This window comes from Capra hircus, chromosome 8 (assembly GCF_001704415.2).
Source record: "Capra hircus breed San Clemente chromosome 8, ASM170441v1, whole genome shotgun sequence".
Taxonomy (NCBI): Eukaryota; Metazoa; Chordata; class Mammalia; order Artiodactyla; family Bovidae; genus Capra; species Capra hircus.
The window spans coordinates 28,938,187-28,962,963 of record NC_030815.1 but is presented as its reverse complement, the minus strand read 5'-3'; the positions used below and the strand labels follow the sequence as shown (position 1 = coordinate 28,962,963).

General features: G+C 40.3%; 1 protein-coding gene across 2 annotated transcripts in view; it reads right to left on the bottom strand.

The window, feature by feature from the left end:
• TTC39B (tetratricopeptide repeat domain 39B) overlaps window positions 1–24,777 on the bottom strand; it is a 152,579-nt gene that overhangs the window by 37,964 nt on the left and 89,838 nt on the right. For both annotated transcript variants that reach the window (XM_005709609.3, XM_013965900.2), the window contains 5 exons: window positions 21,001–21,111; window positions 17,412–17,543; window positions 16,152–16,228; window positions 9,442–9,509; window positions 6,521–6,585 (listed from right to left, as the gene is read on the bottom strand). In XM_005709609.3, coding sequence (XP_005709666.3) covers window positions 6,521–6,585; window positions 9,442–9,509; window positions 16,152–16,228; window positions 17,412–17,543; window positions 21,001–21,111 — 453 coding nt within the window. The remainder of the gene's footprint in view (window positions 1–6,520; window positions 6,586–9,441; window positions 9,510–16,151; window positions 16,229–17,411; window positions 17,544–21,000; window positions 21,112–24,777) is intronic.

Genomic DNA, 24,777 nt, shown 5'->3' with positions numbered 1-24,777 from the left:
ACTTTTTAATAATGTGATTTTTTTATTCAATTTTTTTTTTTTTTTTTTTTTTTGGTGACACGACATGCAGGATCCTAGTTCCCTGAACAGGGATCAAACCTGTGCCCCTTGCAGTAGAAGAACAGAGTCTTAATCACTGGACCACCAGGGAGTCCTCACACCCATTTACTTATAGCCTATGGCTGCTTACACCCTGTAGTCAGCTACAGAGTTGAGTAGTTGGGACAGAGATTTTGTGGCCCACAAGCCTAAACATTTACTGTCTGGTATTTTTTTAAAAAGTCTGCCAACCCAATTATTCTTCAGGGTAATTTTGCAATATATATCAGAAATCTTATACACAACGATATCTTTGAATCAATAAATCTAATTTTAGTCTAAGAAAGTAGCATGGATCACAAAACTTGACCTATAAGGTAAGATACTGTATTACCACCTACAATGAAAACTTATAAACAAATTAAAGCAGGCAACAACAGGAAATTAGTTAAGAAGACAGCTGAATGCATGCATACACTTACACACACACGTGGCACATCCACACAATGGAACACTATGAGCCATTAAAAGCCATGATGAATTAAAAATATTTAATAACCCAAAATTTTCTGACATTAAGTGAAAAAGGAAATTTCAAAATGACAAAAGGCATACAATTTCATTATATAAAAAGATAATTATATATGCATGTATACTTGCATTAAAAAACTCAAATGTCAAAATATCAACAGAATGGCAGGATACAAATATGATACTCAAGAGTTTTTTATATGTAAATGATCTATTTGCTAAAAATATATGATTATTACAAAAATGTTCAGATAATATGGAGACAGCCTAAGTACCCCTACACAACAATCCCACAGAGAAGTGGTCACTGTTAACAGCCTGGTACATCTAGTTGTTTTTATGCTTTACTAAGAATGGAATCTTTAAAACACACAAATGGGGACTTCCCTGGTGGTCCAGTGGTTAAGACTCTGTACTTCCACTGCAGGGGACATGCCTGATCAAAGAACTAAGATCCCACGTGCCATAGTCAAAAAAAACAAACAAACAAACAAACAAAAAATTACATGATTTTAACTTTAATTACATGATTTTAAGTCTCAACTTATACAAACCAAAACTTGCTGTAAGATCAAGTTTTATATGCATTTTTTATCCTTAAAGACTAAAACTTCTGTTTTAACTTTTAATTTTTTAAAGAATATACTAATCAGTTTCAGTCGGTAAAACGTATTTTTAATTAAAAAATCACAAATGGGATCACATACTATGTACTATTTTATGGGTTATATTGACAATTTTCCATGAAAATGCATGAACGTTATCTTATTCTATAACAAAATATATTATTCCATTCCATGGAATGATTTAATTAACCAAATTCCTATTCTTAAATTTTCAAGTTGTTTCAAAATTTTCCATATTATAAACAATGCTGCTAAGAGTGTTCTTACACATTCATCAAATACTTTTCCTATATCAAGTACTAGAACTATAGTTATAGCATCCTAACTGTTCTTAGGACAACTTCTTAGAAAAAGAACTCCTGAGATAAAAAAATGATACATATTCTTGAGTTTGATATATACTGCCAGAACATCCTCCATTAAAACTGTTAGTTTAGATTCCCACCAACTTATGAGTTTCTCATACTGTCATTTGCCCTGAGTCATTCATATCATATTCCCATTTATAATTTTTATTATGGGGTATTTTTGCCATGATGAAAATTTAAATGTTTATTTGGTCAAGTCAATCTTTTATATCACACTGTAAAAGACTTTTGAAATTGATGTCAGGTTTTTCCAGTAGTCATGTATGGATGTGAGAGCTGGACCGGAAAGAGGGCTAAACACCGAAGAATTGGTGCTTTTAAATTGTGGTGCTGGAAAAGACTCTTGAGAGTCCCTTGGACTGCAAGGAGATCAAACCAGTCAATCCTAAAGAAAATCAACCCTGAATATTCACTGGAAGGACTGATGCTGAAGCTCCAAGACTTTGGCCACCTGCTGCAAAGAACTGACCCACTGGAAAAGACCCTGATGCTGGGAAAGATCGAAGGCAGGGGGAGAAAAGGGCGACAGAAGATGAGATGGTTGGATGGCATCACCAACTCAATGGACATGAGTTTGAGCAAACTCTGGGAGATAGTAAAACCAGACAGACAGGGAAACCTGGGGTGCTGACGTCCATGGGGTTGCAAAGAGTCGGACATAACTAAGCAACTGAACAAAAACATCTACTGCTACGAAGCAATGAGAAAGACACAACATCGCTTCTACAGTATTGTTGCCATAGATGTGATTGGAACTTAATCATGAAGCAACATTAGGTAAGTCCACCTTGAGAGAAGGTCTTAAAAATAACGGCCAGGTATCCTTCAAAAATGTCAAGGTCTTAAAGACAAAGACCGAGGGGCTCTTTCAGATTAAAACAGACTAAGGAGATGTAACAGCTGAACGCAACATCCAGGATCCTGAACTGGATCCTGAACTAGAATAAGGACACGGGTGGGACAGTTAGAAAAACTTGAGTCAAGTCAATAAAGTAGTTAATAATATCGCACCAATGTTAGTTTCTGGATTTTAACAATTATACTGTGGTTCTAAAAGATGCTAATAATATTTGTATATTAGAAGACTCTATATAAATTCAGAAATTATTTCCAAGTAATTTTTTAATAAAACAAAAATTTTATTAAAAACTTTTTAGAAACAAAAGTTTTAAGGCCTTGTGCTTTAGGACTATAAACAGACTTTCCTATGTTTTTGCCTATATCCTTCTAAAAATATTTTAATACTAAATCTATATAATATATCCTTTATATAGTCTTTTCTCCAAAATGAAGAGTCAATTTTCCCAAAACCATTTATTAAACTAATAAACCCATCTTTCCCTACTGTTTTTAAAGAGACTTATGCATATATAGGTTTTTTAGTAAGCTTTGAATTCCCAGATAAATCTGTGTGTGTGTACACAGAAGTGCATGAACACACACAGAGTTTCAAAGTCTTATGTTTGATTCCACTGATACATAATTTCTGAGCCATTACAAGAATATTTTAATTCCTTCGGATTTTAAGTTTTGATAACTGAAATAGCAAGCAACTCTTTAACATTCTTTTGTATCTTCTAAAATATATTTCAAAAGGAAAACTAAAAACAATATATCAGGTTCTCAAAGTTCACCTGCTTCCTCCAGGATTTCAAATGGGATATAATTATATGAAATCATTTCAGGTAAAAGCATCTCTTAAAATACTTAATCTTGGTTCTACTTCTAGTAATGGCAGAGTGCCTTAAATTAAATTAACCCTCCCACAGATAACAATTATAAATTCTTAACAAAATGCAAAACACGTGTTTAAAATATATTTGCAGACACTCAGTTCAGTTCAGTTCAGTCGCTCAGTCATGTCCGACTCTTTGCAACCCCATGAATTGCAGCACGCCAGGCCTCCCTGTCCATCACCAACTCTCAGAGTTCACTCAAACTCACAACCAACGAGTTGGTGATGCCAACCAGCCATCTCATCCTCTGTCGTCCCCTTCTCCTTCTGCTCTCAATCCCTTCCAGCATCAGAGTCTTTTCCAATGAGTCCACTCTTCGCATGAGGTGGCCAAAGTACCAGAGTTTCAGCTTTAGCATCATTCCTTCCAAAGAACACCCAGGACTGATCTCCTTTAGAATGGACTGGTTGGATCTCCTTGCAGTCCAAGGGACTCTCAGGAGTCTTCTCCAACACCACAGTTCAAAAGCATCAATTCTTCAGCGCTCTGCCTTCTTCACAGTCCAACTCTCACATTCATACATGACCACAGGAAAAACCATAGCCTTGACTAGATGGACTTTTTTTGGCCAAGTAATGTCTCTGCTTTTGAATATGCTATCTAGGTTGGTCATAACTTTCCCTCCAGGGAGCAAGTGTCTTTTAATTTCATGGCTGCAATCACCATTTGCAGTGATTTAGGAGCCCCCAAAAAACAAAGTCTGACACTGTTTCCACTGTTTCCCCATCTATTTGCCATGAAGTGATGGGACCAGATGCAAAAAAAAAAAAAAAAGCTAGAGATGAGTTAAACTTTGAAAGAAGGGAACAACTTTTAAAGAGACTTTATGTTTATATGACTAGTCACTTGAAAGTACTCCCAGTACACTCAGCATGGGGTGCCTAGAATTTACACAAAAAGCTATAGTCTTATTGGCTTAAAAAAGGGTACAGAGTTCAAATCTGCCAGAACAGCTATAAGGTAATGGGGAAATTTTCAGATAGGGATGAACCACATAGGATGGAAATGCCAAAATCAGTGTTAAAACTCAACTCAAATTCTTCATTGACTCATGAACTATGTGAGAACTGGTGAAACTCCAAAGAAAGGCAGAAACAAGTGAAAAGAAATAATGGAATCATGATCTCAGATGTTGTCCACTAGCAGAGATTAAGAGTATGGACTCTCAGTCTAGTCAAGTTAAATGCTTCCCAGAACAAAAAACAGCATTCTTCTGAGAAAGATAAAAGAACCTAAAGTCTTGCAGACACTCAATGAATCACTATCTAGTATACAATCAAAAAATTACTAAATTGAAAACAGGAAAACACGACATATAGTCAAGAGAAAAAGCAGGCAGTAGATACTGGCCCCAAGACAACCCACATGCTGAGATAATATCTAATCTGAAAAAAAGGAATTTTCAGTAACCTATTGAACAAAATCAGGCTGACATGTAATTGGAATCTCAGAAGAAGAGTGAGAACGTAGCAGAGAAAAAATATTTGAAGAAATAATAGCTACATGGTTTCCCAAAGCCACACTTAAGCACATCAGTCAAAGATATGAGTCTTCAAAGCATCCAGAAGAAACGACACATTACAGACAGGGGAACAATTACAAAAAATAACAGCTGACTTATGATCAGAAACAACAGAGACCATCATATTGGGTTGACCTAAAAGTTAACTCAGCTTTCTCCATTAAGAAACCCATACAGAAAAAACCAAATGACCTTTTTTGGCCAACTGAATATACAACAACTGATAGTTTTTAAGGAGTGAAAGAAGAAAAATTTTATAACTCAAAAATACTACACACAGCAAAAACAGCCTTCAGAAATGAAGGCAAAAGATACAGGCATTTTCAGATGAATAAAATAGAGTCATTGAAAGTAGATATGAACTATAATATGAACGATAAGAAATTCTAAAAGAAATGCTTCATTCTGAAATAGACAGGAATGAATGAAGAACATCAAAAGTGGTAAATATTGGGTTAACAGTGGGGTCTATGATATAAAACTGTTTAAAGCAAAGGTTGGACACCACATTGTGGGGTTTATAACACACATAAATGTACTACCGTAAGAACAGTATAAAAGACAAAAGGTGGTTAAGTAAAACTATACTTTTGTAAGTTTCTTCTATTTTTATGTGCAACAGTACACCATTAACTCTAACTTGACTATGATAAGTTAAGAAGGCTATGATAATCATTACAGCAAACACTTAAGAAAAATTAAAAGGGCTATAGCTAAGAAAATAATAGAGGGATTCTACTGGAATAGATATATATATATATATATTTAATTAAAGCAAAAGAAGGCAGAAAAATAAGGAGGGGGGATAAATAAGGCAAAGGAAAAAAAAGCAAAATGGCAGTCACAAGCGCAAACATATTAACTGTTACACTGAATAAGAAAGTAAGACCCCATTAAACATATTTACCCAAAAAACGTAATTTAAATATAAAAACAAAGGCAGATTTAAAGCAAAAGAATATGTGCCACGCAAACACCAATTACAAAAAAGCATGAGTAGCTTTATTAATATCAGACAAAACGGATTCCAAGACAAGGAATATTATAAGGAGTTACATAGAAACATGGTATGATGATAAAAAGGTTAGTTTATTAGGAGATAAAACAATTTAAAACTATATAAGTCCAATAGCAAAGGTTCTAAATACAAGCAAAGAGTGACAGAACTGAAGGGAAAAATGGATGACTCCAGAATCAAAGCTGAAGATTTTTAACACTGTTAATAAAAGACAGGACAACTAGATAAACACCGGTAAGGACACCGAAGACACGTGAATGACACTAGGGTCCACTCTAAGTGACATCTGCATCACTGGAGAAATTCAATGGGACAGTGTTGTTTCAGAGTCTGAACCAGAGACATTCCTATATATACCTGCCATTTTTAATTTACAAATTGTTTTTAGGAGAGAGAAACTAAGATTATCTAATCATAAATTATGTAAGTACTTTCCAGCTATTTTTCTCTTAAAACTGCATTTATTCTGTTGCCCTTTATCATTGAATACACACTCAGTAAGTCAAAATTCAAGTGCATTTTTACCAACATTAAATTTTAAAAATCTAGTCACACTTACTAAAAACTTTAAAGTACAAAGTGGTATATAATACAAGAATTATTTAAAAACCACAAGAAGGTGGTCATAAAGGTACAAACCTTGTCACAAGATTTTTCATCAATCTTAATTTTTAACTTACTTATATATTTGGTAACTTGTTCTAATTTTGAGTCCACCTTTGATGAAGTTGATCATATTTTCATCCTGAAAACAATTCAATTACATAATTAGATCATTTAGCAAATGATTCTTAGACTGTCCCCACAGCTGTGTAGCTGCATGATTAGAACAAAACACTATATCTTTTGAGGACATGATTTTTAAATTAAAATATTCTTCTTGCTTTACATATAAAATGCCTTTTTTGTCATCTTTCTTCCAACTTAGAGGACCAAAAAAGGAAACAATTTTTAAATCCTTGCGTAACTTTAAGGATGTAACGAAGAAAGTAATCCTTACCAATCAGGGGTCATAGAGTTAGTCCAAACCTACCTTGATAAACATCAACTACCGAGCAATTTTCTTTTATGTTCAATGGAGTTCAAAATATCTACTCCAAGGACTTTCCTGTCTGTCATACTCCAAGTAATGGGATTACGGTTCTTCATTAGGGGGTACTTTAGCAGGCCGTCTATTTAGAATTGTGAATTTCATTTGCATACATTTCCAGACCAAAAATAACTGATCTGGATTCTAAATTTGTTATCACTAGCATGAAATTTTGTCTGGGAATTTTGTTTGTTCTCTTTACCTGATGGTCATCAACCATGCAACTGAGGCAACTGGCCTAAATGAATGACCTTTCTAGGGTGAGCATTCTAGGATTCTAAGAGTCTCTTAATAAAGTATATAAAATAACTTCTTTAAAGATGCTACTCTAATAGATGGTGCTAATGGAGAATGATTTTCTAACCCATTAATAACAGAGACACGCTCTGGTATTTATTTCCTGTGCACTTGAGCATCCTTCCTAAGCCAGAGAAAACCGGATTTTAGTTTGTTAATTTCACCACTTAAATACTTAAATTATTAAAAGAATCAATAAATGTAAAATTCACTATGCAATGTAAAAGCCCATTTTCTGATTTCAAGGTAGCTTCCAGTTACACAAGTTCCAATAGTGCCCAGGAAAGAAGTTCTTAAACTGGAACAAAATCTGCTTCAAATAAGAATATTTAATGATTCACCAAACATTTGCTGAATGCCTATTTTACAGCAGGCACCTAATTGCAAAATGAGGCAAAAGCAAACACAATACGCTAAGGGACGGAGACGTGCACACACGGATGGAGACAGGCACAGGTTGCCACAACAGCACAAAGCGGGGCTGGGATGTGCAGAGGCCCAAAGAGCTTCCTGGAAGCATCAGTGCTTCAAGCGTTCAAAAAAAAAAAAAGATTGGGAAATAGCCAGATGAAGGAAAAGAAGGCAGATATGAACTTTGCAAGCAAAAAGAAAAAAACCTTTCAGGGGAAAGGCAAGGAAGCATTAAAGATCATGGTGTGCTTGGCTAGGCCATCTGTGCTTATATAACACAGCACTGCTACAGAAATCCATTTCAAAGAAGGGAATGACTAAGGAGCAAGAACGCTGCTTGTACTTTCCCACTCAAGCACGCCACCAGCAGGCGAGGATGTCGCTAAGAGGGGCATAGGGAACTGGGAGAGATGCCAGTTGAGTCTTAAAAAGCCTTCCCCATTTGTGACATTCTGACACAGAACCACTGCCATCGTCAGTGAGGGCTACTCAACGCTGAAGCCAAGACATGAGCAGGCGAGATGCTCCCCTTGGAGCGGGTGCACGATTGCACAATGGAGAGTGAGTTGGAGGGAAGGAAAACTACGGACCAAGGGTCCCTAGGTTGCCATGAAGTCTAGGGAGGCTGATGAGCCCCTCACTAGAACAATTATGGTCAGAATAAGGAAGAAGAGCTGGGGCTGATTAACCTTCGAAAGGTAAAACAGTACAATCATGAGCCTGACCAGACATGGAGGCATGAGGAAGAGGGAAGAGCCGTGGGTATCTCCCAGATGTTGAGTTACAAGCCCCTAAACATTTTTTTAAAAACCTTCTGAATCAAAGATTTTACTGTCAAATTCCCATTTGAAAAACGCATTAAAAAAAAACTGGGGGCCTCTGTGATTAGCCTTACGTATACTAAGGCAGTGAGACTGCTTCAGGCATCATAATACGTAGAGTTTTAGGAAACAGGGTCATAGATCAGATTGATTTTATTTTCCTTAACCAGACTCCAACCTATCAGGTCAGTCAACCTCCAGAAAAAGAGAAAAGCACTCTCAGTTCGATGTAAAGCATTGAAATCGAGGAAGACTTTCTCCATCTTACAGTTGAATTTCTGCCCCCTTACCATCTCCACCCCACCTCTACCCCACTGTATCCATCACTGACACCTGTGTGGCCACCTGTTAAAATTCGTATTTTTTTTTTAGAAGAACTACACGTTACAATGACAGGCCAGGTACTGGTGATAAGAAATCCTAGAGGTGAAATTTAAATGCCCCTGAGAAAAACAGTCATTGTTTTGTTTAGTGACTTCTTTCAACTGCTCTTCCAAAAGAAGAAATAAAAGGGGATGAGAATACAAATAGCAGGGAAATAAAATCTGAGGTCTACATGCATAACTGAGCTTTGCTGAAGCATCTGGCACAAGAAGGGAACAGCCGAAGATGCTGAAGCCAGTCACCCCTGTGTGCAGCCCTCCACCATTAGCAAGCTCACAGAGGCATAACCTCACGATTCTCACACAGAGAAGCATCCTGAAATTAGGTGTGGTAGGTGCAAAACAGCTTCTTTAAAAGGCAGTGGTTCCCAAGAGACTGAATTTCAAAACAGCATCTTTTAGGTGCATTTGAGTAGGAAAAAAATATCCCCCAGAGTCTTCTTTCAGCCAAAGTTTACGAGCAATAACAAATAGCTTTCATTATAACTCTAAGTCGAAAGAACTGAAGTACTGACACAGAATGAGCCACATTTTTTTCTTTGTCATACTTAGCAGGCTTCCCGGGTGACACTGATGCTAAGCCAAACGTCGTCCGTTACCTGCACAAACGTGAGGGCTGCTTTCTGTAGGAGGCACTCGGCATAACAGATTTCAGCATGCATTTCCTCTATTAAAAACAAATAAAAGTATATTAAGGAAAAGCCCATGCCCACAGTAACTGCTCTGAGATATTCAGAAAAGACAGATAGATAAATGAGCCCAGAGGAGACATAAAAACCTAGGTTGTTTCGTGATTGCACAGAAGTGGAATGATGACCTCAGTTCTCAAGGCCTCAGCAAGATTTTTCCAGAACGTGTGAAATGCTTTGGGGAAGTCATCTGTGGCTCAATTCACATATAACTGCCAAGAGTCAGGCCCTTGGTGTCAGAGATCCAAACTCAGCTCACAGGAGGAAACCAAAATAGAAAAACACTTTTTGGGAAAAAAGAAAACCACTCGTTTTTTTAGCTTAATGGGAAACTTCAAGTCTGCCACTGGGATGGATTGAAAAACTAACCTGAATATACTAATTCTAACATCAAAAATATTATGAAGGCATGATGACCACGACAATGGTTAGGCACACTATTGACTTGAAGAGAAAGCAGTAACTTCTGAGGATTCTAGGAAAAAGAACTGTCCCGCATGTCCAACTCATGAGTCCTCATTCAGGGAAGACCTGATGTAAAAAATTTAGCACTAGCACAGTTTGGGGCTATTTGCTTTGTGCGTGTGTGCACGTGGGTTTGTGTATCTGTATTCAGCTGTGCTGCACGTAGGGTCTCAGTTTGCTGACCAAGGATCGTACCCACACCCGCTGCATTGGAAGCATGGAGTCTTAACCACTGGGCCACCACAGAAGTCTCAGTTTGAGGCTACTTGGATCACCGAGATATCTAGTGCCGGAACAAGGCACTCACAAGAGGGCTACATAAAATTACGTCTGTATCCCCTGGACACATAGACGTGTGGCCTATCTTCCTAAATAGTTCATGATACCTGTAGAGACTGGGGAGGGAGGAATCTTTCCTTTTTTTTTTTTGTATAAACAATATCATCAATTTACTGTTTTATCCATAGGATACAAACTAGTGTGTTATTTAAGTAAATGAGCTTTGGGGTTGGGGTAATTAACAGCCTGGATTGTAGCAAAGGCCCTACCACATACTAGTTACAGAACCTTGAGCAAGCTACCCTTCCTCCCTCTGCTGGGCTTCTCATTCTTCAAGTCCAGCTAATGACATCTCTATTTCAAAGCTGAAGAATTCAAGCGCTGCCTGTGGAGTCACTGTGCAGAGTAAGCCCTCAATATGCATCAGCTACTTCCACTAAGATTATTCCCATTGGCCCATGTCATGCTTTTTGACAAAACTTCAAAAGTAGCACACTTTTAAGTGATGCGCTGCTGCTGCTAAGTCGCTTCAGTCGTGTCCGACTCTGTGCGACCCCATAGATGGCAGCCCATCAGGTTCCCCCATCCCTGGGATTCTCCAGGCAAGAACACTGGAGTGAGTTGCCATTTCTTTCTCCAATGCATGAAAGTGAAAAGTTAAAGTGAAGTCACTCAGTCGTGTCCAACTCCTAGCGGACCCCATGGACTGTAGCCCACCAGGCTCCTCCGTCCATGGGATTTTCCAGGCAAGAGTACTGATGTAAGTAACTGAAAAACGGGATATTTCCATGTTGATGGAATGATGTTGAACCTAACTGGATAAGACTTAGTGCTTTATTTCTTTCACGTACACACACACAGGACACCTCCCCTCAACACACACACACACACACACACACACACACTTTGTCCTCACAAACTGGTTCACCTTCCTGCCATGCTCATGTTCCAAAGGTTGATTGACAAAGAAGCAACAATGCAATGAAGATCTTCCAACAGCACGTGTAAGAGGGAGCCAAACCCACGACAGGCCAAATCTGAGGAGCTGCGGTCAGCGCACATTCTGGCAGCATTAACAGCCAGGGTCTCCATCCTTCAGAACGCCTCACTTTAAAGGGTGCCCCCTGGATTTTCTCAGCGGGTTCAGTGGGAGAAAAACAGGTAACTTTTACAGAGTCGTTTGAACATCCTCTTCCCAGGGAAACTTGTAACAAAGTAGGAACTTTCAGTAATTACTCCCTTTGGAAGCCTGCTCAGCAATCCAGATGGCTGGCTTGGGGCATGTGTTGAGGAGGTGGTGAAGTGGCCGCTGGGCGAGAACCAGCTCGGCAGAGAGGCCGAGCGCAGAGCCCCGGGTGGCGCGGCCGATAGCGCGGCTCAGCCAATGGCGCGCCTCCGGCTGAAGCACAGGGCGCGCGGGAGGCGTGGGCTATGAGCCGGGAAAGGAAGTCGGGCTAAATGATGGATGACCTTGGAAAGGAAGTCGGGCTAAATGATGGATGACCTTGAATATCCACGTCTGGGCTTCATTCAGTAGGCAATGGTATTGCAGCAAAAACAGAAATGAGACCTTTCTTAAATAAAAATGGGACTTTTGTGATAAACAAGGAAAACAAGGAAACAATGAACAGGCCGGGGGAAAAACCTAAACAGGCCTGAATGAGTTAAGCAATCTTGTTACTGTCTAGCTGCTACTACTAACAAACACTTGTGGCTAGACTGGTCCTTTCACAAAGCTAAATAAAGCTAATTACTCTCTGACTCCATATGTATTATGAATTATACTCTGCACCTGGCATTCTTCCCCCCCACACACACACCCTTGTAGCATTCTTCCTTTCAGAAAGGAGGTCACAGCCTCATAACTTCTGAAAAGACCAACCCCAGTTACTGAGTTACCTGATGCCAGCTGTGGCCATTTTGAAATTTTGCAAAAGAAAAAAGAAAAAAAGCAAGACTTACTTAGGATATAAAACCTCTCCTTATTTCTGAGGAAATGGGGCACTGTTCTTAAGGCACTAGCCTACTATGTTTCCCCTTTGACTGGCAAGAATAAAGCTACTCTTTCTTTTTTTTCCTCCGAACTCTGTATTTCTATTTGGCTTTGGTGGACAGGGAGCCAAGATTTTGGCATCAATGGTGAGCCCTTGCAGAGATCTGAGCAGAGGGGTGGATGGATCAGAGTTAAGCTAAAGATGGACAAATCAAAGAGAAACATAAAGGACATAACATGAAGGCAGAGATAAAAGGCAAGAAAGTTTGAACTGTATTTTCTATGTAAAATGAATCTTTGAATTAAATCCCTTTTACATCCTAAGAACTGTATACAAACATGTGTTTTTAAAGACAATTTGAAAGCCATTTAATATGCCAGCCACGAGAAGAATGGGTGTGCCTCATCTTCAATCCACAAAAAGTTTAATTAAATATCCTTACTCCTACAAACAACGAGCCACTCAAGGATAGAAATGGAAATTACCTATAGGGAAAACAAATTGCACACTAAATCTACAATGTTTTGACATGCTCCCTTGAACACAAAGTCTGTTTGGATTGCAGCGACAGCCAAAATCATTAGGAATAAATGCAACTTAATTTATAAGTCTTATCTCTTCACTCAGATTGATTTATATTGGGCAGCCCTTAGCTCTCAAAATTAGACATTTGGCATTTACAAGTAGGTACCTACCAGAACATCTCTTAATTATAAATTCCTTGGTTCACTGAAGGAAATATCTTCATTATGCAGTGAAGCATGCTTTCAGACATAGAAGTCTAAATAAACCTTATTTCAGAATAGTTAAAGTCACAGGCTGATGTATTTTCATAATTTTTAAATTAGGATCTTATTTTTTTTGAGCAGTTTTAAGTTCACAGGAAAATTGAGGGGACAGTAGAGAGATTTCCCATATATCCCTTGCTCCCTGGCTCCCCCCAACATGCACAAACTCACCTATGATGAACATGCTCTCCCAAGTGGCACGTTTGTTACAACTGGTGAACCTCCACTAACATATCATAATTCTGCCATAGTTCTCATTAGGGCCCACCCTTGGTGGTGTACATTCTATGGGTCTGGACAAATGTATAATGACATGTGTTTAATCATTATGTCACTGCCCTAAAAAACTCTCTGTGTTCCACCTAATCATTTCTCCGCCCCATTCCCTGGCAACGACTGATCTTTTTCCTGTCTCCACAGTTCAGCCTTTCCGAGAATCTTATATACTTAGAATCATACAGTAGGTAGCCTTTTTCAGATGGGTGTCTTTCATTTAGGAATATGCATTTAAGGTTCCCCCGAATCTTTTCATAGCTTGATAGCTCATTTCTTTGTAGCACTGAATAATATTTGACTGTCTGGATGTACCATACTTCATCCATTCACGTAGTGAGGGTCAAGTTTTGGCAATTCTGAATAAAGCTGCGATAAGTATTTCTTTGCAGATTTTTGTGTCAACACAAGTTTTCAGCTGTTAGTTTTATAAGGAAACTGTCATACTGTCTTCCAAAGTGGCTGCACTATTTTGCACTCTAACCAGCCACGAATGAGTGTTCCTGTCCCTCCACATCCTCACCAACATTTGTTGGTCTCTGTGTTCTGGATTTTGGACACTGTGTTGCTGTTGTTGAGTCACTCAGTCATGTTTGACTCTTTACGACCCCATAGACTGCAGCATGCCAGGTCTCCCTGACCCTCACCATCTCCTGGACACTGTGTAGTGGTATCTTATTACTGTTCACTTTTTAATACTTCTAAATATGCCATGCCTAAAGACAGAATAGACATAAGAACACAGTATCACCTATTTTTATGATGTCTAACACAGAAATAATTCAGCATTTCCTTCACCCATATGTGAAGACATTTCATGCCTGTTTCTTGCACAACAGAGGAAGTTGCGGCAAACAGGAAACAACTAAACAATTAATAATTAATTAATAATTAATTAATTGGCTTAGGGAAAGGCAGGTCAGGTTTGAACACCGCTCTGCTAGGCTGGTAACCTTGGACCATTTGTCTAATCTCCCTGATCCTCAGTTTCTAGTCTATAAAAAGGAGGTAATCCAGGATGGGCCTCCCTGGTGGCTCAGCAGTAAAGAATCCGCCTGCCAGTGCAGAAGACGCAGGAGACACAGGTTCGATCCCTGGGTCAGGAAGATGCCCTGCAGGAGGAAATGGCAACTAACTTCAGTATTCTTGCCTGGAGAATGCCAAGGACAGAGGAGCCTGGCAGGCTATAGTCCACGGGGTCACAAAGAGTTAGAGATGACTGAGTGACTGAGCACGCGCACACGCGCGCACACACACACACACACACACACACACACACACACACACACACACACAATGAGCCCAAGTTTTCCGAAGTCCATAGCAAGTTGATAATAATCTTCTAACAAAGCAAAGAAAACTTTACAGTGAAACACTAAAAACTGTGTCTAGCACAGACTCGACCACTAGGAGTGATGGACAGCATTATCCAGAATTGCTCTTGCCTTAACTGGCCACAGCTGCTTTGACAATTTCGTGTTACCTCCTCCAGAGAACTACTCTGACAATGACAGCACAGGAACAAGTGCTTCTCAGATGACAGAGGCTTTGTTAGACACTGGCCACATTTGAAGGACATCTCTGCTACAGGAGTATTGCGATGCTCCTTTCTTATAAACCATTCTGACTAGAGCATAATGCTAATATAACTGGACTCATCATGGAACCTCTGCCCTGATCTCTGTGGGAACGTCAAGGAAACAGCAAAAGGAGTCAGTTTCTCCCAGCCATCTGATCAACATGCTGAAGATATGTTGTATTCTAATAGTCCTATTCCTGAATTCTGCTGCTGCTGCTGCTGCTAAGTCGCTTCAGTCGTGTCCGACTCTGTGCGACCCCATAGATGGCAGCCCATCAGGCTCCCCCGTCCCTGGGATTCACCAGGCAAGAACACTGGAGTGGATTGCCATTTCCTTCTCCAATGCATGAACGTGAAAAGTGAAAGTGAAGTCGCTCAGTTGTGTCCAACTCTTCACGACCCCATGGACTGCAGCCCACCAGGCTCCTCCATCCATGGGATTTTCCAGGCAAGAGTACTGGAGTGGGGTGCCATTGCCTTCTCCGTTCCTGAATTCTAGTAGTCCTAAATGTTTACAAACCAAACATTTTATATGCTGTAAAACATCATCATTATTCTAAAGGTATCAAAATTACTGACCTTGAGAAAAAAATTAATAGCTTTTAGAAATACAGAAACTCTCACACATAGATGAGAAGACTATAAACTGACCTAATTCTTCAGAGAAAAACTGATATCTATAAATGTTTTCTATTTTCAAACCCTCAGTCCCAGTAACTCCACTTTTAGCAATCTATCTTATGAAATACTAGCAAAAAGGCATGAAGTTATAGGTACAAGAATTTTAGGTCAGCATTATTCTTAACAGCGAAAAAAAAATATAACTGTCCTTCGATACAGAAAAACTAATTTATGGTATTTGTCCTAATGAATGCTACATGGCTATTAAGTAGAATGAAGTACAGTTTATACGTGTTGACCTGGAAAAAGTCAATGCCAAAAATCACATTGTACCACATGTATCACGTTCTTCTCTACTTGCAAAAAATGAATAATGATGAATTACTATAAAAATCCTATGTATATGTTCTGCATATATTTGTATATGTACAGAGAAGAGTGTGCAAGGCATGAAAACCAACTGCTAACAGTGGTTACTTCTAGAGGGTGAGTAAAGATGGGGAAGAGGAAAAGACATTCCATTTACTTATATTATTCACTTAAATGTTGAATTTTATGAGCATAACCATGCTTTAATTTTTCAAAGAAAGGAAAATACCCAACCTTTTAAATGCCCCTTACCTTCAGTCAGCTGTTCCAAAGATCCTCTCGAAAGAAGACTTGAGAAAGACTCTACAACTGTGCATTTCTTCCTGTATCTGCACAGAATACATAGAAGAGATGAGAAGTAGAAAGAAAAAAGGAATAAATCAAGCTCATTTCATTTCACAACCATTTCAGTTGAAATCACACCAAAGGTTCACCAGAAACAGAACTCTAAACCCTAAAGTCTGCAGGGCGGAGACCACCATTTTGAAACCTGCACACCCAGTTCCCAGCACTGGCACCCTGTGGGCATTTAATCCAAGCTCACTGAACATGTTTCTGTGTGTGGACAAACCTACATTTAACAGTCAATACCGGGAGCTTCCCTGGTAGCTCAGTTGGTAAACTGCCTGCAGTGCAGGAGACCCAGGTTCAATCCCTGGGTCAGGAAGATCCCCTGAAGAAGGAAATGGCAACCCACTCCAGTATTCTTGCCTGGAGAACCCCATGCACAGAGAAGCCTGGCCAGGGTACAGTCCATGGGGTCGCAAGAGTCAGACACAACTTAGTGATTAAACCAAACCAACAGTCAATACTAACTCTGTCATGCCCCTTCCCTGATCTCTGTGGCTAAAATCAGTGTTTTTGTGGGTAAGGGTCACTTCGCCACTGGTTAAAAATGGGGTTAGACTGCAGTGTTTGGAAACTCTCTTCATTTGAGGGGCTAGAAACATAATTACAAGAGGGCATAACTTCAGTGTTAAAATTCATCAGTTAATTAACAGCTTCTGCTAGAGGCTTCAAATACACACAAAACTGAAACTCCATGTCATTTTCACCAAGCAAAACTGTTCAAATATGGCCATTTAGGCAAATAAAAGACCCGCTTCTGCATTTACAGCATTTCCCACCCAAAATTGCTCCTTGGTTGGACCGGAGTACCAGGTCAACATGTAGTACCTAATCTCTCCACCAGGGGGACCCCAAGAGATGCTTGCTGCTAAACCCACTGAAATCCTCAGCACTTTTCCGTAGCTCAAATACCAAAAAGAAAACAGTACGGTATAGATGCCATGTGCTCAGCCACACCAGCATCATAGGATAATCCCTTAGGGGAAATATTTTTAATCTCTCATAAAAGTACAGGAGGCCAGGAAGCTTTGATGCTCTAAGTCCTTTTCTATAACCATGGCCAACTTCCAACAGAGCTCTCAGTGAAGCAAAGTACATCCATGTTGTCACACAGACAGAAAGGTTCTCAGGCGTATCTCAAGTATTTAATTATTCAGCTCATACTTTTGGCAGGTTTGTAAGGCGTCCTTCATGGCAGAAATGCCGTTTTGGATGTCCTGTTGCTCGAAGGTCATGACAGCCTGCAACACCACGATGGTACTGTAGCCCAAGGCATGGTACATGCTCTCCTTAGCCCTGGGAAGAACAGGGAAATCACTGCATTTCAATTCAACTGAAAAGCATTCAGGTCTCATCTGACAGTAACCACAAATTCTAGTTCATCCAAGGCATGACTTTCACAGTAACGACTTTTACTCCTACACCACAACCACTGAAATAACGTGGACTACGAAAGACATGCCCCAAAAAGCTCAAGCACTGGGGACTTTCCAGTTCAAGTCCAGGCTGCTGCTGCTGCTGCTGCTGCTGCTGCTGCTGCTGCTGCTGCTGCTGCTGCTGCTGCTGCTGCTGCTGCTGCTGCTGCTGCTGCTGCTAAGTCACTTCAGTCGTGTCCGACTCTGTGTGACCCCAGAGATGGCAGCCCACCAGGCTCCCCCGTCCCTGGGATTCTCCAGGCAAGAACACTGGAGTGGGTTGCCATTTCCTTCTCCAATGCATGAACGTGAAGAGTGAAAGTGAAGGCAGGAAGCAGGAAACTTGCCAGGTTGAAGGAGAAAGGGACGTATGCTTTTCCCTGTTTAAGCACGAGGGGGCAGCCTGCTGATTCATTTCTTAGAAAATGCTTCTAAGCAATCCTAATTTTTCCCAGTTGTACAAGAAGCAGTCCTTAGCTCTGAAGTAAGTGTAAAATAAAAGCCATTGAAAATATATTTTGTGACACAGAAATTATGAAAGATAAGGCTTGTTTAAAACCATCCCCTCCCTTCTCCCAGACAGAGGCCATGAGGAAGCAAGATTTAGGCAACCAGTCAGGTCAGCCACAAAGGGCCCAGATAAAAATTCATGGTAGACCTCTTACCAAATCTCACCTCATTATCTAGGAATCCTGATTAAAGTTCTTGATGATTCATATTATCAGTAAGAACTGCTTCAATTCTTAAGAACATTTAGTCTGAACAGATGGCACAACCCAGACTCTCAGGCTGTGAAAACCTCACTATCACTTTCCTCAAAACTTATCAAACTATATTCATTTCTTAATTATAAGATTTACAATATTACGGTGTGGTTTTGTTTTTAATTCAAATACAATATACAAGAGACAGCTGCTCTGCAAAACAAATACAATCCATGTTATTCCTTCCCCACCAGAAAGAGTCTAAACATCCTTTCAGAATCTGCAGTTAGTCTCAAACAGTGAGGGCACTGCTGATTCAAGAAAGCAAACAAACAATATGCCAGGAATAAGAGCAACCCAATGTAAATCAGTAATTGTAGTTTTTAAACGTCACCTTTAAAAAAAAAATTCTGTACTGAAGTATAGTTGATTTACAGGGCTCAGGGGTAAAGAATCCACAAGCAATGCAGGAGACACAGAAGACTTGGTTCGATCCCTGGGTCGGGAGGATCCCCTGGAGGAGGACATGGCAATCCACTCCAGTATTCTTGCCCGGGAAATCCCATGGACGGAGGAGCCTGGTAGCTACAGTCCATGGGGTCGCAAAGAGTCGGACACGACGGAAGGGGCTTAGCACGCAGCACATACGCATAGCTGATTTACAATGCTGTGTAATTCTCACATTTCAGACCAAAAGCTCTTCCAAGAGGAAAAAAAAGTATTTGAGTGAGGGAAAAAAAACATGTTTAACAGTGAAATGTTCAGAAAGATCAGAGGATATAAAACTAGACTAAATAGAAGATCATATTGTTTATTTCATTCCATATTATGACCAGCTGCGTGTCAGTGGAGGAGGAAAAAAGGAGACTTTTTGAATAAAAAACACAGGAGACAGGCAGGAAGAATAAGAGAGGGGACATAAGGAGAGAATGACTGGCAGAGAGAGAGAAGGAGGGAGAGAGGAAGACAGATGGAGAGAGAGACAGAAGATGATCTGAAGGACAGACAGAGGTCTGAAGGACTAAAGAAGACGGAGGGGAAAGGGTAGCCACAGGCAAGGGAGAAAACGTGAGTGCTGGATGGAGACAGCACTGGGCAACTTCCTTAGGCCAGGGGCTTCACCATCTATTTTGTTGTCTGTTCCTAACCTCCGAAACGCTAACTGATTGCAGCTCATCTAAATCTCAGGATTACCATGGCCTCAGTAGGCACATTACTTTAAGTCCCCTAGGTACGAACCTTTAAGTTGAGAACTTTCAAAGATTCGAATGTGCGTTCTATCAACGTCAGGCATCAGTAAAATTTCAGCTTGCCCTCCATCTCCTATTTCTGATGCTCCTTCAGCTCTGTCCTTGCCCGCCTCCTCTCCCTCCTCCAGTCGGTAACTCTTGCCTGTTCACTGGATGCCCGCCCCTGGATGCCAGCTGTTGTACTGCACTACTGTACTTTTCAAGGCACTGTAGTGTAAAATTGAAAATGCTTTACTTTTTTTTGGTTTTTCATGTATTATTTGTGTGAAAAGTATAAATGTATTACAGTACAGTGTTATATAGAGAATTGTGTGAGTTGGGTACCTAGGCTAACTTTGTTGGATTTATGAACAAACTAGACTTACGAACACATTCTCAGAATGGAATCTGTCTGTATGTAGGAGACTTACTGTAATTGCTAAGAATCAAAGTCAATGACCAGAGTCACATCACCCTCCCCACCCTACTGACTCCTCAAAGGAGACAGTCCCATTCCTGCGCCCACAAGGTAACCATCTTGAAATTATTACAGGAGGTCTAAGTTTCATCCAGGTCAGTGACTGTGTTTGAAGGCACGAGGTAAGCTTATTCCTGTCAAGCTCTAGTCACACTGTCCAGATGGGCACTAGGGTCACAGTGAGGCCTAGGAACAAGGCTAAGCATAGGTTTTCCTGCCACATCATCAGAATTCATAGGTACTATTCAGTGAAATGGGGCTTCCCAGGTAGCTCAGTGGTAAAGAATCTGACTGCTAAGGCAGGAGATGCGGGTTCGATCCACAGGGTTGGGAAGATCCCCTGGAGGAGGAAATGGCACCCCAGTCCAGTATTCCTGCCTAGGAAATCCCTTGGACAGAAGAGCCTCATGAGCTACAGTCCACGGGGTTGCAAAGAGTCAGACACGACTGAGCCTGCACGTGAGCGCTGTTAATTGAAATGAAACTGATTTATCACATAAATCAGGAGTGCCAAGAATATTTTCATTATCTTGAATTTCTTTTTAGCCTCTGAGATTAGCACATTTTAGTTCTTCCCAGGTCCATTTCAAAGGAAACTTTTCTCAACCATATTTAAGTTCAGAGGAATACTCATAAAAATATTTCACTGAAGAAACCCAAATGAAGCTCTACAAAACTAAGAAGATGACATTATTTGAACAACTATAGAAAAAGACAGGAGAAAGAATCAGAAATGCTCTAATGATTAAAGTTGACAGGATAGGTTTGTTAACTGGATATCAAAACCAATCAAAAGAAGTCTCAACAAAATTAGCTTATAAATATTCAGATGGAAATGCAGAAAAATTAACTGAAAAGGATGACATCAGAGACAGAATCATCAAAAACATATGAAAAACATATTTTATACAAAAGAAAATTAATTACCATGGTCGAAGCAACTCTAAGGCATCTGTAAATTTGTTACTTAGAAATAAGTTCAATGCCATTGCACATTCTTCAAGGCCACTCCTAAGATCCACCTTAGCTGATAGCGACCTAAAGATCAAGAAAAAAAAAAAAAATACACAGAATTTTTACAGTTTTTACTCGTAGCAAGTTATCACAGGGAGTGTGTGGGTATGTATACTTTAGAGACAAAAAGACTAGACTTCTAACTCTGCCACTTACTAGTTGTGTCTTTAACCCTTGAAACTTGACTTTCTCATCTGTAAAATGAGAACACTACCACCTACTTCATGGGACTGTTTCAAGAATGGAACCAATTGACAATTAATACTCATAGCAGGCACTTAATAAATGATTACCCCGTCACTCCAGAGCCCACGAGCATGGGCACTATCTCTATTCATGAGGGGAAGCAGAGGTATTGATTTAGTTTGATTATGTAGGGGTAAGAGTGTGCTTCAGGCTTCCCAGGTGACGCAGGGCAAAGAATCCACCTACCAGCGCAGGAGACTCAGGTTCGGTCCCTGGATCAGGAGGACCTGCTGGAGAAGGCAATGGCAAGCCACCCCAGTATTCTTGCCTGGGAAGTCCCATGGACAGAGACGTCTGCTGGGCTACAGCCCCTGGGTTCACAGCGTTGGACATGACTGAGCGACTGAGCATGCGCGCACGCACTCAAGAATGTGGTTGGTGGAAAACTGCATTGTCCAAAACCTAGAGAAGACTCCACCAGATTATTTGTTTTTGCTTCCACAGGAGCTGTCTTACAGCTTTGTAAATTATATATAAGTGATAGCAATGCAAAATAACTGTTGTCTACAGATCTGTGTTTAAAGAGAGACAACAGGCCCAAGATGGAGTCACTCAAACGCTAAGACTCACCAGGACCTAACCAATCAGTTTCAATCTTCTCCAAGAATGTGACCTATAACCAGCTAACCTGGGATATTCTGAGCAGCACTAGGAAATCCGCTGAAAGGCCCCTCCTACTCCCCGTGAGGAGAAACCTAGCCTAAAACAATGCATTCTTGGCTAATAACTTCCTTCTTTCCCGTTTCCTCTCTGCCTTGAAAAACCTTTCCTTTCCTGCAGCCTGAAGGAGCTCCTTTCAACTGCTAGTTGGGATTCTGCCCAATTCACAAAGAGTTTAATAAAGACAATCAGATCTTCAAATTTCCACTATTGAACTTGTTATTTAACACATGTAAATTCTGTCCCAGCCTTCAACTGACTTCCTGTCTCCACTAGGGAAGAATCCAGTTTTGCCTGAATTTGCACATTCATTTCAACATTCCTTTCAGTTCAGTTCAGTCGCTTAGTCGTGTCCGAGTCTTTGCGACCCCATGAACCACAGCACGCCAGGCCTCCCTGTCCATCACCAACTCCCAGAGTCCACCCAAACTCATGTCCATTGTATCAGTGATGCCATCCAACCATCTCATCCTCTGTTGTCCCCTTCTCCTCCTGCCCCCAATCCCTCCCAGCATCAGGGTCTTTTCAAATGAGTCAGCTCTTCACATCAGGTGGCCAAAGTATTGGGAGTTTCAGCTTCAGCATCAGTCCTTCCAATGAACACCCAGGACTGATCTCCTTTGGGATGGACTGGTTGTATCTCCTTGCAGTCCAAGGGACTCTCAAGAGTCATCTCCAACACCACAGATCAACAGCATCAATTCTTTGGCACTCATCTTTCTTTATAGTCCAACACTCACATCCATACATGACCACTGGAAAAACCATAGCCTTGACTAGACGGACCTTTGTTGGCAAAGTAGTCTCTGCTTTTTAATATGCTATCTAGGTTGGTCATAACTTTTCTTCCAAGGAGTAAGCATCTTTTAATTTCAAGGCTGCAGTCATCATCTGCAGTAATTTTGGAGCCCAGAAAAATAAAATCAGCCACTGTTTCCACTGTTTCCCCATCATATTTCCCATGAAGTGATGGGACCGGATGCCATGATCTCAGTTTTCTGAACGTTGAGCTTTAAGCCAACTTTTACACTTTCCTCTTTCACCTTCATCAAGAGGTTCTTTAGTTCTTCTTCACTTTCTGCCATAAAGTTTGGTGTCATCTGCATATCTGAGGTTATTGATATTTCTCCTGGCAATCTTGATTCCAGCTTGTGCTTCTTCCAGCCCAGAGTTTCTCATGATGTACTCTGCATAGAAGTTAAATAAGCAGGGTGACAATATACAGCCTTGACGTACTCCTTTTCCTCTTTGGAACCAGTCTGTTGTTCCATGTCCAGTTCTAACTGTTGCTTCCTGACCTGCATACAGGTTTCTCAAGAGGCCGGTCAGGTGGTCTAGTATTCCCATCTCTTTAGGAATTTTCCATAGTTTATTGTGATCCACACAGTCAAAGGCTTTGGCATAGTCAATAAAGCAGAGATAGACAGTTTTCTGGGACTCTCTTGCTTTTCCAATGATCCAGCGGATGTTGGCAATTTGATCTCTGGTTCCTCTGCCTTTTCTAAAACCAGCTTGAACATCTGGAAGTTCACGGTTCACGTATTGCTAAAGCCTGGCTTGGAGAATTTCAAGCATTACGTTACTAGCATGTGAGATTGGTGCAATTGTGCAGTAGTTTGAGCATTCTTTGGCATTGCTTTCTTTAGGATTGGAATGAAACTGACCTTTTCCAGTCCTGCAGCCACTGCTCAGTTTTCCAAATTTGCTGGCATACTGAGTGCAGCACTTTCACAGCATCATCTTTCAGGATTTGAAATAGCTCAACTGGAATTACATCACCTCCACTAGCTTTGTTCGTAGTGATGCTTCCTAAGGCCCACCTGACTTCATGTTCCAAGATGTCTGGCTCTAGGTGAGTGATCACAGCATCATGATTATGAACATTCCTTTACTCCATATAAATTTGTGCTGTTTTAATATCGCCTTCGATTCTGTTTTAACATCTGCTCAATTCCCTCCCTGATTAATGACTTAAGCAAGTTTTTAACATCTGTTCATGTCTACATCTGTGTGAGTCATAATTTTACCCTTTTTAGAAAATCATGTAAACTACTTATGATTGATAGAAAGTCTGCCCTTTAAAACAAGAGCCATCTCTTAAGTGTTGCAGAGAATCCAATTCAGACTCCATGTTGGAAACTGTTTCTTTGACTTGCTTTTTCATTGTTTTTGTTATTATAATCATACATAGTAGCCTGCCTCAGAGGACCCTGCCCCTGTGCCTGACTGTAAACTAAAGAGCCTTTGTTCAGCTCACAGAGAGAGAATCTGACTCTGCCTACCTGTGAGTAGAAGGGATTAACACACAAAGGCTGACCCTTCCAGTTTTGCAAACCTGAAGATTCTTTTTACTTGACTTCTTCACTGTCTCTCCCTCTACCTTCTGTCCTTTGACTGTAGTTCCTCATATACTTCTCTCTTTTTCTCTCTCTTTCTCTCCCAGATTTAATTAAAAAGAACCTGGCATCTAGGCTCCAAAAAGATGGTTACTTTGAGACACTAATCTGCCATCTCCTCGGTCAGCTGGCTTTCCCAATAAAGTCATTCTTGCCTCAACACCTTGTCTCTCAGAGTCACTGGCCTGTCAGAGCAAGCAAAGTTAGCTTGGACTGGGTAACAAAATGTTTTGTGTAACAAAACAAGTATTTCTTAACAAGAAAATATCTCAGTAAGGAAACAAGCAGTACAATGTTTCATTTTAATGCGCCCAGAGTTGAACTTCTGAGAAACCAGCCCTCCCCATATTCATTGTTTAAGCAAGAAAACAAAATCCCACTTGGGTTA